This window comes from Vidua chalybeata, chromosome 7 (assembly GCF_026979565.1).
Source record: "Vidua chalybeata isolate OUT-0048 chromosome 7, bVidCha1 merged haplotype, whole genome shotgun sequence".
Taxonomy (NCBI): Eukaryota; Metazoa; Chordata; class Aves; order Passeriformes; family Viduidae; genus Vidua; species Vidua chalybeata.
Window position 1 is genome coordinate 25,775,548 of NC_071536.1, and position 13,006 is coordinate 25,788,553.

A 13,006-nucleotide genomic window follows, 5' to 3' on the forward strand; every position below is an offset into this window, starting at 1 on the left:
TGAGCCAATAAGAGAGAAGGAATCACACTCACTTTTAGTGCCACAAAGGACATTGATATTCATAGTCCAGTAACTTTATGGCAAGCATAAACCTCTTGGAGGAAGAAAGAGTAACATATCTGAACACTATTTTCATTGGAATAATTTCAATTCCAACAAGACTAAAAAGTAAAAGGACATGAAATTTAATGAATTATTCCATTTGGGAAAAAAGTCAAAAAAGGGAAAGAATACACATGACTGAAATGACTGTCTTGTAAAAATGTCACCGAAGCATGCACTGAGTAATCCTGAAGGAGACTTTCAGGAGTTAACAAAGGTCAGCTAGTTATCTTAATCATTCTTTGCATAAAGTGCAAATAAAGTGCTACACTTTATTGTCCAGAATTTTGGAGCCTGATGTCTCACCAACCCTCTAAACAACTGTTACCACCATATTGCAAGTGAATAAAAAGAGGTGCAGATCTGAGGAAAGCACCATGGTTTGTACTGCCTGACAGTGCCGAGACCTGTTCCACCTAATTTCCACATGTACTGAGAGTTCCTGTTTCCATCTAAGTCAAAGGGAAATGATGGGACATTTGCAGCTGACAAAAGAAAAGGTCATTTTCATTGTCTCAAGCTCTGCTCCTGCTGAGCTGCTACAGGACATCCTTATGTCTTGATCCCAACCCCAAGCACAGAGACCCCCTTCTAGAGCTCCACAATTATAGGTTGCTTATAGTGTATTCCATCAATAAAAGTCAATTGACTCATGTTTTTAAGGTCATTTCAGACTACTCTGGCAGCAATAAAGGTGATTTAAATGATATTACATTGTGATTAACTTTAGGGCTATTTCCAATTGCCTGAGTGGCATCAATAGACCTGAGTGTAACTGAGAAGCAGATTCCAAGGTTTTACCACAGCAGGGGCTAACCTCTATCACCCTGGAGCTACACACTAGAATATTCATACATCTGAAAATCATAAACACATGTCTACAGGAGCAAATTAGAGATGGAAATCTGGGACTGGACAGAAGAGGGTTAGGGTCACCTCAGGAATCCCACCTCCCTGCCAAAGCTTCACTTGGAGTAGATCTGTTCACGCAGTTACTATTCCAGTGGCCTCTCCCAGGGATTAGGGTGCCAATCCACTATCCCATGCCAGCCTCAATGCTAGCCACATGACATAACCAAGAGAGAAACTATTGCAAACTCCATATTGAGAAAAAAAACCTTCTTCTTTTTTTTTTTTTTTTTTTTTTTTTTTTTTTTCTATGGACTTTTTTACAGAACTTGAAAGCTTACTTATTTTGGAATTTTCAAGGCTTCAGAGTGGTCTGGGTCATTTGGTCAAATCTACATATTCAGCCACATTACATTAACTTTCTATTGTTCTGCCACAGGCCACTGAGTCACAAATAAGCTTACTCATCACTTGCAGTACTCCAGTGCCTGATAACTCTTGGAAAATTCAAATTTCACCGTTTGTCTAGGATGATGTTTGTCTGGATTGAGTTTCTTGAAAGCACTGCAAGGACTCAGGAGCCCAAGTTTTAATGAGAAGACAAAGGTATATGCCCCTAACATCTTTACACATTTTCAAAAAGTACCCACATTAAGTATCTTTAAACAGGAAACAGGATTACACCTCATGTTTGGGTCAATTAACCGAGAAAATTTTGACATATCCTGGCTTTAATATTTAGACAAAATGGCTTTATTCCATTGAAACAATCCAGTGAGGAGCAATACATGTCCCAAGAAAGAATGAAGGATAAAATTATAGTATATTTCTGCACCAAGTGCTCTTGTACATACATTGTATTTCTCACTCCCTTATCTTGGTGGCCTAATGGATCTCACTATGGAATAAATAGCAAGGAATTGCTATTGTAAAACCTTGCCAAATGGAAGTCAAAACACATTTTAAACCCCAACAACATGATTACTCAAAGACTGAATAGGCAAGTGTAGCACTGAATGCCAAATAAAGGGACATAAACAAGAGTGATGGCCATTTCACGAACTGAACACCATGAAGTTGATAAAGTTGAAGACACAGAAATGAACTTAAGTGCAGAATTCTATACTATTCTCCCACAAGAAAACCCTACAAACAAACAAACAAACCCCCGAAAAACTTCACAGAGTTGCATGGGTCTCCCTTGGGTAGCAAATCAAGACTACTTACCATTCTTGGAGAGAATCACAGCCAAATATTCATGAAAGTAGGTGTTGATGTACAGCAGAAGGCTTGGAGTGTGTGCCGTGAGAAAGCTGAATGCAATATTCTCCTTGGACACGACAGCATCCACATAAATGGCAGAGCTTGAGGTGCTTGCATTCTTCGTGACAGGATAAGGTTCTTGGAAAGTATAGGTAACAGAAGTGCCAGCTTCAAATAATGCAGACACCTCTGAAAGTAGATATAAACCAAAGGAATTATTTCAGCTACTGCATTTTCAGATCTCCCAGGCAGGAATGGACCAGAACTAACTGCTTCAGAAGTAGAACACTGCAAAACACCCTTGATCCAGCTGACATCACCCTTCCTTCACTTGTACAACAGTGTGTCCTTCCTTGCACACTTGTTTGTCTGGCACAGAGAAAAACAGTATATGGAGACATAAGCTCAACTATTTCAGTGCTGGAATCAGAATTCCACAAGATGAAACAGCCCAAATGTTTGTCAGGCAAAGAAATGCTTTGTTCACCATCTTCTGATAGTGTCACGAAAGGCAATATTCTCTGTCTTGCCCCCAAAATAGATTTGTTCTTTCCAGTCTCCTTTTTAAAGAAATTAATATGAAAGCAACACTTTGACCAAAGACAGCCAGTAAGAGAAGCTGTCTCTGGGAGCATCAAATAAAGAGAAACATCTACCTGTGCATCCTCAGATCCTTAGAACTTCTGCTTCTGTTTTCATTAAACAACTAAGCCAATTTACACTAGCAGATGATACAGCCCATTTAGCAAACCTGTTGCATTTGTGAGGTTGGGGGACAGCCATGGAAATTAAAAATTCACACTGCACCTTGCTGTTACTGAGTAGCGATTTTGTTAGTTCCAGAAAGCATGTTCTATAAAAAATTAGATATTCCATATTTGCCCTGCTTTTTTCTGGTGTTGACAGCATCTCCTGTAAGCCACCAGAAAGTTTCACTGAGGACACATTCACCAAAGACTGAACCATGCAAATCAGTTTTCTCCTGAATGCTTCATGCTTATTTTAAAAATTTCTTAACGTTCGGGTGAGTTGTTGCAGGAATGGGAAAAAAAAAAAAAAAAAACAAAAAGACTACCTCTTTTTTGACACATCACTGCTCTAAAACTTTGTAAAGAAAAACCCTAAGGATTTGTTAAGGTGAACAAAAGAGGATGAGGTTTAAAAAACAAGCAACCTAAACATTCAGTCATGATCAAACACTTGCTATAAAACATTTCAGCCCTATTTCCTAATGTCTGGGGACAGTTACATGCAATGGAATACAGGAATCATAGTGGGATATAGTGGTAAACTATGGTACAACTAACACCATTTTAATTTCTGAGACCAACAGAGAAGTCAACAAATGGAGGTGATGGAGCCTGCTTAAGAAAAACATTTAAGAACACTGAAGGGACAGCTGATTATAGAACAACTTGAGATGTGGGGGACACCAAGCTGACATGAATGAAATGATGCTGTAATTCAGAGCTATTGCACAAATAACTGGGATCAAAGCTTGCTGCCTACCCTCCTTGCAGAAAGGTCCTTCATAGGCCGAGTTGGTACAGTCACAGAAGTAACCATTATACTTTTCCACACATTTTCCTCCATTATGGCACAGGTTCCCATAACTGCTGCAATGTCCTGGGCATCCAGGTTTTACACCAGGTGTCATTTTAGCTCTCTCCTCCAGGTCAAGTTTCTGTCCATTTAAATGTAGAGATCGAATACATCCCAAAAAGCCCTTCCGTCTGGAAGCTGTTCCCCCTGATACAGAGAGAAAAATGGACATGCACTTATTGATGAGTCTGAACAGTAACCAAAGCCATGAAGCTCAATCCTGAGGTACAAATATGAATCCACAAATTAAAAAAAATTACTATATATCAATGCATACAGTGGTAAAATATGACAGATCGACAGCCCTGGAAACTAAAGGTGTCTCTATTTTTATGAAAGAACTAGAAAGCTGTATGCGACACTTTCTTTTTGCCATTCTTCTCTTTTTTGGCTTATCTACTGCCCTGTCTGGCATTGAAACCACAAATTCATTTAGGAGAAAGATTAGCTTCTTTATCTTATGTCTACATATCATCAAATACATGAGAAAACCAAACCGAAAATGTTGGGGTTTTGTTGGGTTTTTTTTCCTATTTGCTGCCTTAGTACAAACAACACTCTAATCCCACCAGCAGGAGAATTGTACTTGCTGATGAGTCCAGATAGCAGGGATGAGTCATGTTCAGCACCAGGCCTGCTGGCTGAAGGGAAATTACTTGAGTCTGAATTTATGCATGACTGCCCAGCCTGATGTGTTGCATGTCAATGGTTGTTGTAGGCCTGAAACACAAGTTCAGTTCACAGATGTGTTATTTAGTACAATGGTTAAACATAATTGCATTTCTTCCTGGAGACCAGAGCTGTATGCAAGAGGGCAGTTCAGTCTCTACAAGCTAACTAGCATCATATCTGTCAAATGAAACTGCTAACAGTGTTACAGTAAAGGCACTTTTCCATAAGAGGTAATCTCTGAGAATGATAATAATGATGATTGTTGAAGTTCTCTATGAAAATATAACCATTTTTCTTATCATACACTTTTTCTTTTTGGCAGTTGCCAATGTTTTGCTTTTGAAGATACTGCAATTTTGATTGCTGCTAGGAAATCTAATTCTGGTTCAGGAGTTATCAGCATTTGCAGACTCTTAAAAGCTAGCTTTATTGGTGATTCTCCTGCAAAAGTAGTATGAAAGAAGTTATTATTCTTCTGTAGAAATTGGCTCTCTTTCATAGTCTACGATTTAAGAGATTACATCACTTGATAATCCCTAACAGAAGAGCATTTGTTTTTTTCTATAAATTAATTAAAGCAAGACTTCCGCAAACTAAAGAGAATGCAGCAACAGTCTGAAAAGGCATGGTGTTCTACTACACCATTCTGTCATGCTTTTCTTTCTGGAACACTAATAGCAGAAACACTGGATGTGAATTAAAGCAATTGAACTATAGATAGTATGCATGAGACACGTTTCTTTCATGCTCATTTTATAATGCCTTTCTCAGAGAAATAAATATTTTCAAGTTTCTCTTTAGCTAGCTATTGTTTTCAAATGAGCAAATGTTAGCTCACTTATGTTAAAGGCCCTCTGAGGACAAGAATCAGGCTTTCTGCATTTGCTGCACTGCACACACAATCCTTTTGTTTGAACAGTAATCAAACAAAAGCAAGACCCAAAACAAAACATACCACACAGATTTTTCAGTGAAGTCTATATAAGTAGAAATGGGATTTCTCCCTTTAAGACTACTGGTTACTCTGTTTTCTTTTGCATTGGAGACCACCACAAATATTACAAGGATGAATGAGAGTTTCCTTGCCTCCTCTCTGCACACATGCCAATCCCAGCTGTACCATACAAAAAATGAGTAAAAATTATTGCTAACTATTCTACGTGTGTCATGCTTATTGCACTACTCATATTCTTACTGCTCTCTAAAGCACTATGGAAAGCCATGTAAAGTTTCTCACTCTTGTCTTCTATTTTCTTGAGAGTATACAGCTTAACACAGACCAGCTATATGATCCGAGACCCACGCAGCCACACAGCATTGATTAAGCAAATATATTGCTTATTTTGGGCAGTTTTCTTCAATTGACTAGACCTAATCTTCATATACATTCCTGCAAAGCAAAGGAAAAACGGAAAACAAACACATTAAACTCTTCCCCAAATTAGGCTTTGCAAATTCTTCCAACTCTTATACGAGCCTGATGGACTAGAGACTTTAATGGATGAGACCTAAATGTTTTATTAAAGAAAACATATTTTAGGATAAGCCTAAGGACCATAAACACCAAGGTTAAGGGTGTATTTTGCTGAGTAGAGGTGACAGTCAAATGAGCCAAGCTGTTCCCAGCAAGGTGTTTATGCAGCTGAATTTTTGTGAGGAGCCCTTGGGAAAGGAAGGGAGAGTCTGAGAGGAGGGGACAAGAAGCTCACAACTGAGCATTCACAGCATAGCTTGGTTTCACAATTGGCTAAATAATTAACATTCTAGCAATGAGTTGAGGATTTGCTTTAAAAAAAAAAAAAGGACTTTTTGTTAGTAGAAACTGGATTAGGGAGGCTGAAAATAAGTATTAGGAGCATTTGTGTAACTGATACAAAGAAAAGGAAAGGGCAGAGAAGTACAGGAATCACAATCAGGAGTAGGAGAACTTGCTATGGTGTTCCTCAGAAGACCTTGAAGGATGAAATATATACAAAACATACAGGATACACGAAGAGTTAGGCATTAATTCCTCCTCTCGGCCTCCAAAATATTCCAAGGTGTCTACAAATGCTTTTAAAACCAACAGCAGTAAATAAACTCCTTCTTTTCCTATCTTTCCTTCTCTCTGTCTCCAGAGAAAGTTTCTCAGATGTTGACTTTCTCTGGGTTATGTTGCCTTTGGACTACCTACAACAGACAGAGGATATTCACCTAAGGATTCATTCCTTGCTCAACTCCTCCCAAGACAAAAACAGGAACACAAATGCTTAGCTTTGCTAATTTCCTGAATGTACCAAACAAAAACTTCTGACCAAAGCTTTGTACATCAGATTGATTTCTCAGGATTTTTATTTTGCTTCTCTGATGTGACCAGTCTGAGTTCAAATCCTATCCTCAAAGTGGTCTGTGAGGACAGCCTTTCCCATCCCCATGATGGAATCTTATGCTCATGCCTTCACCAGTAGGTAAGACAGGGCTTCATCTCAGACCACGCCACAATGACACAACTACTCACAGGGAGAGCTGCACTATACAAAACCATGTCACACATACTGAGTGCTGAAAACGACTGTCCATTGAAAGGAATGGTTTTTGCCTGCCCCGTCTGAGCAAGTAATTTGGTGAATTGGCTCGCTACTGGACAGTTTGGTGCAGTTGATGTTACTTAGCTGCACATTTGTTTGGGGTTTGCTCCTTCTACTGTACTTTTTTCAAATTTACAGAAGAAATCTGGCAAGGTACAAGGACATCCATGCTCTGACAGGATTATAATGCAGCCAGAAGCAGTTAGCACCAAGAACTACTAAAAGAAAATGAGAAATGGTTTTCTAATTCCTTTCTAACTGCATTAAAATCCAAGCTTGTTTGAGTGTAGTGGCAATGCAAAGTCATTTTTCTCTTCCACTTCACAGACACACAGAGCTATCTCAAAAGCCTGCCACACACAGTCATTAAGGCTGGAAACCCCTTAATCATTGTCAGTATGCAGAATACTGCAGAGACAAATATATTGTAGATTACAGGGGGAGTAGGGAGCAATATTATGTGCTGCTGCTTCTGTCCTTTTTACAATGGTGTTTATACATTTATTTTTCAGATGGGTTAAAACTCTCTCTGCATGGCTGAGGTATTAAATCAGTAGCTTTTTATTACGAGATTCAAATGAGACTTTCAGGAGAGACAAACTATATCTCATCTGTGTATTGCTGGATTTCTGCCACCTTTCCCTGGAGCACCCAGGGACAAATAGTGCCAGAACCAGGAGGCAACCCAGGTTTCCAACTCTTCTGACAGCTCTCAGGAAAACTTAGCAAGTCACAGATAATTCTGGCCTTCAATCTGGCAGAGTTAAGGCCTGAAAAAGCACTCCCAAACTCTTTTTTTTCCCCTGTCTCTTTTGTTCATGGTTCAGTAAAAGTGTGGATAGACGACAGAATGCAACGTATTTATTGCGCAGTGAGTACTTTTCACCTCTTGGCTGAAATAAATACCTATATCCTAGGGTTTTCTGTAAACACTCACTACAATCAGAATACAACCAGTTGGAAGTCCCTGCTGGTATCAGGGACTAGCTTCCAACCTATTCCTTAAAGCATAGCTACATTCAGATGAGGTACAAATTCATTTCTCCACCAAAACCAATGGGACTTTTTTGGCAGAGCTGCTCTCCATCCACTCAGTCCCCAGCTTGTGGGGATGCTGATGCCATTCTGCGGCAGGTGCAGGGCTTTGTGTTTGTCTTTGCTCACAAGGGCTCCTGTTGGCACATTGCTCTGGTGAGGTCCTTAAAAACCATGGATTTTAATGACACAATTCATGAATTATGTCACTTTAAAACCACCATGAAATTCACACAGGTAACTTGTTTATTTTGCTGAAGCTGAGCAGCAAGCTTACAGGCAGATACTGCTTTTCAGATGTGAGATGGTAAACAGTTGATATATATGACATATCTAATAGATGACCTATGATTAACCCATCATATTTAGTCCTTTAGAAAGAAACAACCAAAAAAACACGAAGTCTATTCAGTCACAAATTATCTAATTTTCCTAACTGGAAACAGTATGTTGGCTATATTTCTCTGATGTTTCTAAGGTGTCTGGCAGCCCAAGCCTGCTGCCTCCAGGCCTGGCCTCCCACAGAACATGTTCTTAGGATCAATGTAGTATTTGAAAAACAAGTGATTAGCAGCATGCTTCATACCAGAAAACAGAAACCTTGCACTGTGATAGTCTTAAGCCTCCTTTCTGTGTGTTCTCCTCTCCAGCTGAGTCTAACAGAGATCATTTTAGGTATAAATCAACAGCTGTGTTGGAAGGACCTCTGACATTGATGCAGCCATATATATTTATTAACAGATTAATTCTTTACATTCAGAGCCCAGTAATTACTGCACACATACACGATAAAAAGATCAAATGAATATCCTGAAAGCTACTTAAGTGTAAGAGTATGAATATAGAGGTAAACACTATTAAAATGCATTGACAGATTGAAGTTTGCTACAGCATTTCAGCGAAGTAAAAAAATCCATTTTAGGGAAGGAATCAGAGGTTACCTGAATGGCCCTGCATAAGAACACTTACATCCCACTCCATCACTGAGCAGATTACTCAGAAAGACAGCATTTGAATATAAAAAAGAGATAATTCCCTTCATAACTTATTATCATCTTATCAAAAACAAACTAGTTCCAATCCAGGTTTCTGTGTGAGGGCAGTAAGTAAACAAAATATATGCAGAGATTTTTCTTTCCCCTTTTAATTTTCTTTTTTCCTCTTTGAAAAATCACTTTGTTTTGACTGTGCTCATACTTCTCTCACTCATGGACTCTCCAGCCAAATAAGGGTTTTGGTGGACATGCTTGACAGAATAGAATTTAAAGACCATACTGTCTTCAGGCTTTGTCTCAGAAATTTATATGACAAATTTTTGACTTTTGAAATGTGCCTAAAGAGACAGGTCACATTTTTTTTTACAGCATCTTACACAGCCAGTGCTGCATAAGAAGAAAGGTTATCAACTCTTTGGTAATAAATACATTTCAGGAGTTTGACCCCAAAAATACCATCAAGTATAGCGTGGTTAAACTACAGTTTGTGCTTTGTTGTTAGAATTGTTTAGGTTTACTTCATGTTGCCTGTGCAGGAGTAGAAGAAGAGAAAGGAAAGTCAAGCCACCACATGCAAGCTCAATGGTGAGATAAGAGCATTCATCACCAAAGTATTTGAAATACTGTTATCTACAGGAACCCTTGGATTGTCCCTACCTACAAATAACTGGCTGTTGAGCTGCAGGCGGAAGTATCCCTCAGCAGGGGCCTCCAGGACCTTCTTGGGGAGGTTGTCCACCTGCAGAGAGGTTTGCTTGAGGTTCCTCTCTGCCCGGACGTAGTGCCACTGGTTGTCATTCAGGGCTGTGGGAGACTGCACAGTGGCTTCCGTGGGGCCATTCCCGACATCTATGGAGAAGGTGATCTCCTTGGGGGCTGCAATAGATAAACAGATGTGAAGAGGAAGTGAAGGTCTGGATTAAATAGTGGTTTTGACATCAAGAAATCTTACGTAAATATGGGGTCCATTAACTTTTATGTCAGCAAATAGTACAGGATCATTTACCTCCCATCTCCTACACAGCAGCTTATACATAAATTTAAGCCTGCAGCCTCACTGTTTGATCTCTGCTGTGATTAGGCTTGGTTGTGGGTACCCATCCTTTTTTTGCTATAAAAATCACAGTGCTCTAGAAATGGCACTTCTCTTTTTGAAGTAAAAGTGCCAAATGCTGCACAAAAGTCTCACAATGGTCCCAGAAGATTTTGGACAAATAATGCTAAGATGGGAGAAAGGATGAAGATCTTTTCAACTAGATCTTTTCAAAATGCAGGTAATTAACCATTACATAACTTGGCTGCATGTGGTGCAAGAGAATCCTACAAGCATTTGTTTGCCTAAATCTGACCCAAGATGCACAAAAAAAAACAGGTGAGCAAAGCTACTTAATAGGTGATCCTAAACTAAAGCTGTATATATAAAACACATCTAGAAATAATAAGGCTCCTAGAAACAGGACAATAGTTGAAAAACAAAAGCGACATAAAAGCTCCATAAAGGAGTCCACCTTCCTCTGCTGGAAGCCTGAAAGGGCCTAGAACTTTTTAACATTCTTGCTACTGATTATTTTCCTCTTCCTAAAATGCTAGATGCACTACAAAGACAAAGAACCAGGTCCACACATCACACAACCAGACGGGTGTGGGCTGAAAATTCCTAAAAATCTTGTTATTTCAAGTCCAAAAAATTGGATAGGTCTGGTTTTGGAAGCTGTTTCTTAGATAGTTAAGATACGAAATGCTCCATAGGGATAGACAAAGATCTATTCTGAGCACCTGCATCTGCTAAAAAGTTGTTTCCCTTTGAAGCAGCTGCTCCATGGAGCTTCCTTGATACGAGGCCTTTAGGCTGCAAATTCCATCTGGCAGCAAGAAGCACAACAACAAACTACTGATGAGAAGCCTAAGTCTAAATGATTTTTTCCCAAACTTTTAAATAACTCATTTCTCTAGGAGTACAGATGTAACACACATCCAGAAGCTTTCACTGAACAATCCTCTTAGTTTACAGCATTTGTTATATTCAATGCCATTTTTACTTCTGCATCCCTGAGAATAAAATGCACTACCCTGAAGTACAACCAAATTGGACCTTGATGTGCAATTAAGAGTAAATCACACCTCATTACCTTGTGATAATCCACCATGACATTTACCACTGGTTTAATGAATTGAAGGGCCTTGGGGCCCTGTTTTATTAAATTTTATTTTGGGGTTATTATAAGCATATTATCAAATGCGTAGCACTCAGTTTGTTTTCCCTAAGCTTGACAGAATTTGGAATACACATGTCATATTTCATGTCAAAGCTGCTGTACTCTTTTGTCACTAATAAATACTTGAAGTCATCGCAACAGGAGTGAGGCAAAATCTCACTAATTAAATTCCCTGCTATTTCCCTTATACACTGAGTATCAGTTACACTGCACTCACTTAATAGATTTTGAAGTATTCAAGATCCATTACATCTGTGACTAACCTGTATTGCATTAGTGTCCTGTCCTTCAAAAATTCTCACCTCGTAGCTGCACTATACATACTGAGTTCCTTTGAAACACTAGGGCTGCATCAGACTGAATATGTTACTGATATGAAAATAAAAGTAACCATCAGAATGGCTGCATTAAATTTTTCAACTTTCAACTAAAAACAGCCTATAGATACCAGTAGTTTTTTCTCTAAAGAGCAAAAAATATCAGTGTTGGGAAAATAAATTCATACTCTTGTTTAAGAAAGATAAATCTAGCCATAACAAGATTAAGTGTAATGAACAAGTCTATACAGGGAAACTCTGGCAGGAGAGGTAGGTAAGTCTTGATAAAAGAGTCTTTATGTCTCCATCTTATGATCTCCAGGTACTTCCAGCCGTCTAAAAATGGCAGCAAATATGTCCTTCCCAGTTCTTTGCATCTGTCAAATTGGGCAAAACCACCAAGATTCCTGAGCAGTGAAACTTACAGCTTATTTCAATTCGTATGAAGTCTTTAATCCCAAGGTTTTCCAAGAATACCCCGGATACAGCAGTAGTTTTGAAGAAGAAGGAGATGTCCGCGCTGACCTCGGCATGGAGCGTGGGGAAGTGCAGGTAGGAGGCCTCCGTGTTGAAGGAAGCAGCATTCCAGAACTGCCCTGCAAACACAACCCCCTTCTCTATAGTTAATTGGCACAGGACAGCAGCTGCAGGCTGCATGTAGAAAGCCACCTTTTATCAGAGAAATAGTCTTTTTTTAAAAAAAGACAACAACAACAACAACCACAACAAAAAAGGAACATTCTGTACCAATGGAAATTGGGAAGAGCTAGTACTCACTGTCTCCATAGCAACGCAAAGGGCCGATTTTCCAAGCAGCCTCAGAATTTGATCTGTTTGTGTCAGTGATCACAATCTGAGTTACAGGCAAATGGTCTTTGAAAGCAAGGAGGCCAGTATCGTTTGTCCTGAATTTTAATACACAAACAGAAAGAGACAGATTAACCACAGACAAACCCTCTCAGCATTCGTCATGTAAGACAATATTTAAAAGATGCTTACTTAAAGAGCTTTTGCAGAATTACCTGGAAGAATTATGACAAGTACACACTGTTTAAGATAAATGTGTTCCCATGTATGCTCTACTATGCAATACTGACCACTGAAGACACCATTTGGATACACGATATTGGCTGGGCTGGGCTGTAAAGCGGCTTCAGCTGTGCAGAACAACTGTGAAGCCAAGGAAGAGCACTGCCATGCTGACTAATGGGCATTAATGTAAACTGGGCTCTATGGGGTTTCCTCAGCAGGATGTATTTGCTGTGGATCAGGTCTAAGTCCAAGTCTGCATTTCTGTAAAGTTAGCTGGAGACGGATAAGGGTGTTTTATGCTGGCTTTATGCTTTACCCGAGCAGGAAGAGGACAGGTGATGCCTGATCCAGCCTGC

General features: G+C 39.3%; 1 protein-coding gene across 1 annotated transcript in view; it reads right to left on the minus strand.

The window, feature by feature from the left end:
- Positions 1-13,006, minus strand: part of CNTNAP5 (contactin associated protein family member 5) — a 200,672-nt gene that overhangs the window by 31,231 nt on the left and 156,435 nt on the right. Inside the window, exons 15-19 of the mRNA XM_053948442.1 lie at positions 12,396-12,523; positions 12,044-12,214; positions 9,743-9,961; positions 3,724-3,963; positions 2,179-2,403 (exon numbers count right to left, since the gene is read on the minus strand). Of these exons, the coding sequence (XP_053804417.1) occupies positions 2,179-2,403; positions 3,724-3,963; positions 9,743-9,961; positions 12,044-12,214; positions 12,396-12,523 (983 nt within the window). The remainder of the gene's footprint in view (positions 1-2,178; positions 2,404-3,723; positions 3,964-9,742; positions 9,962-12,043; positions 12,215-12,395; positions 12,524-13,006) is intronic.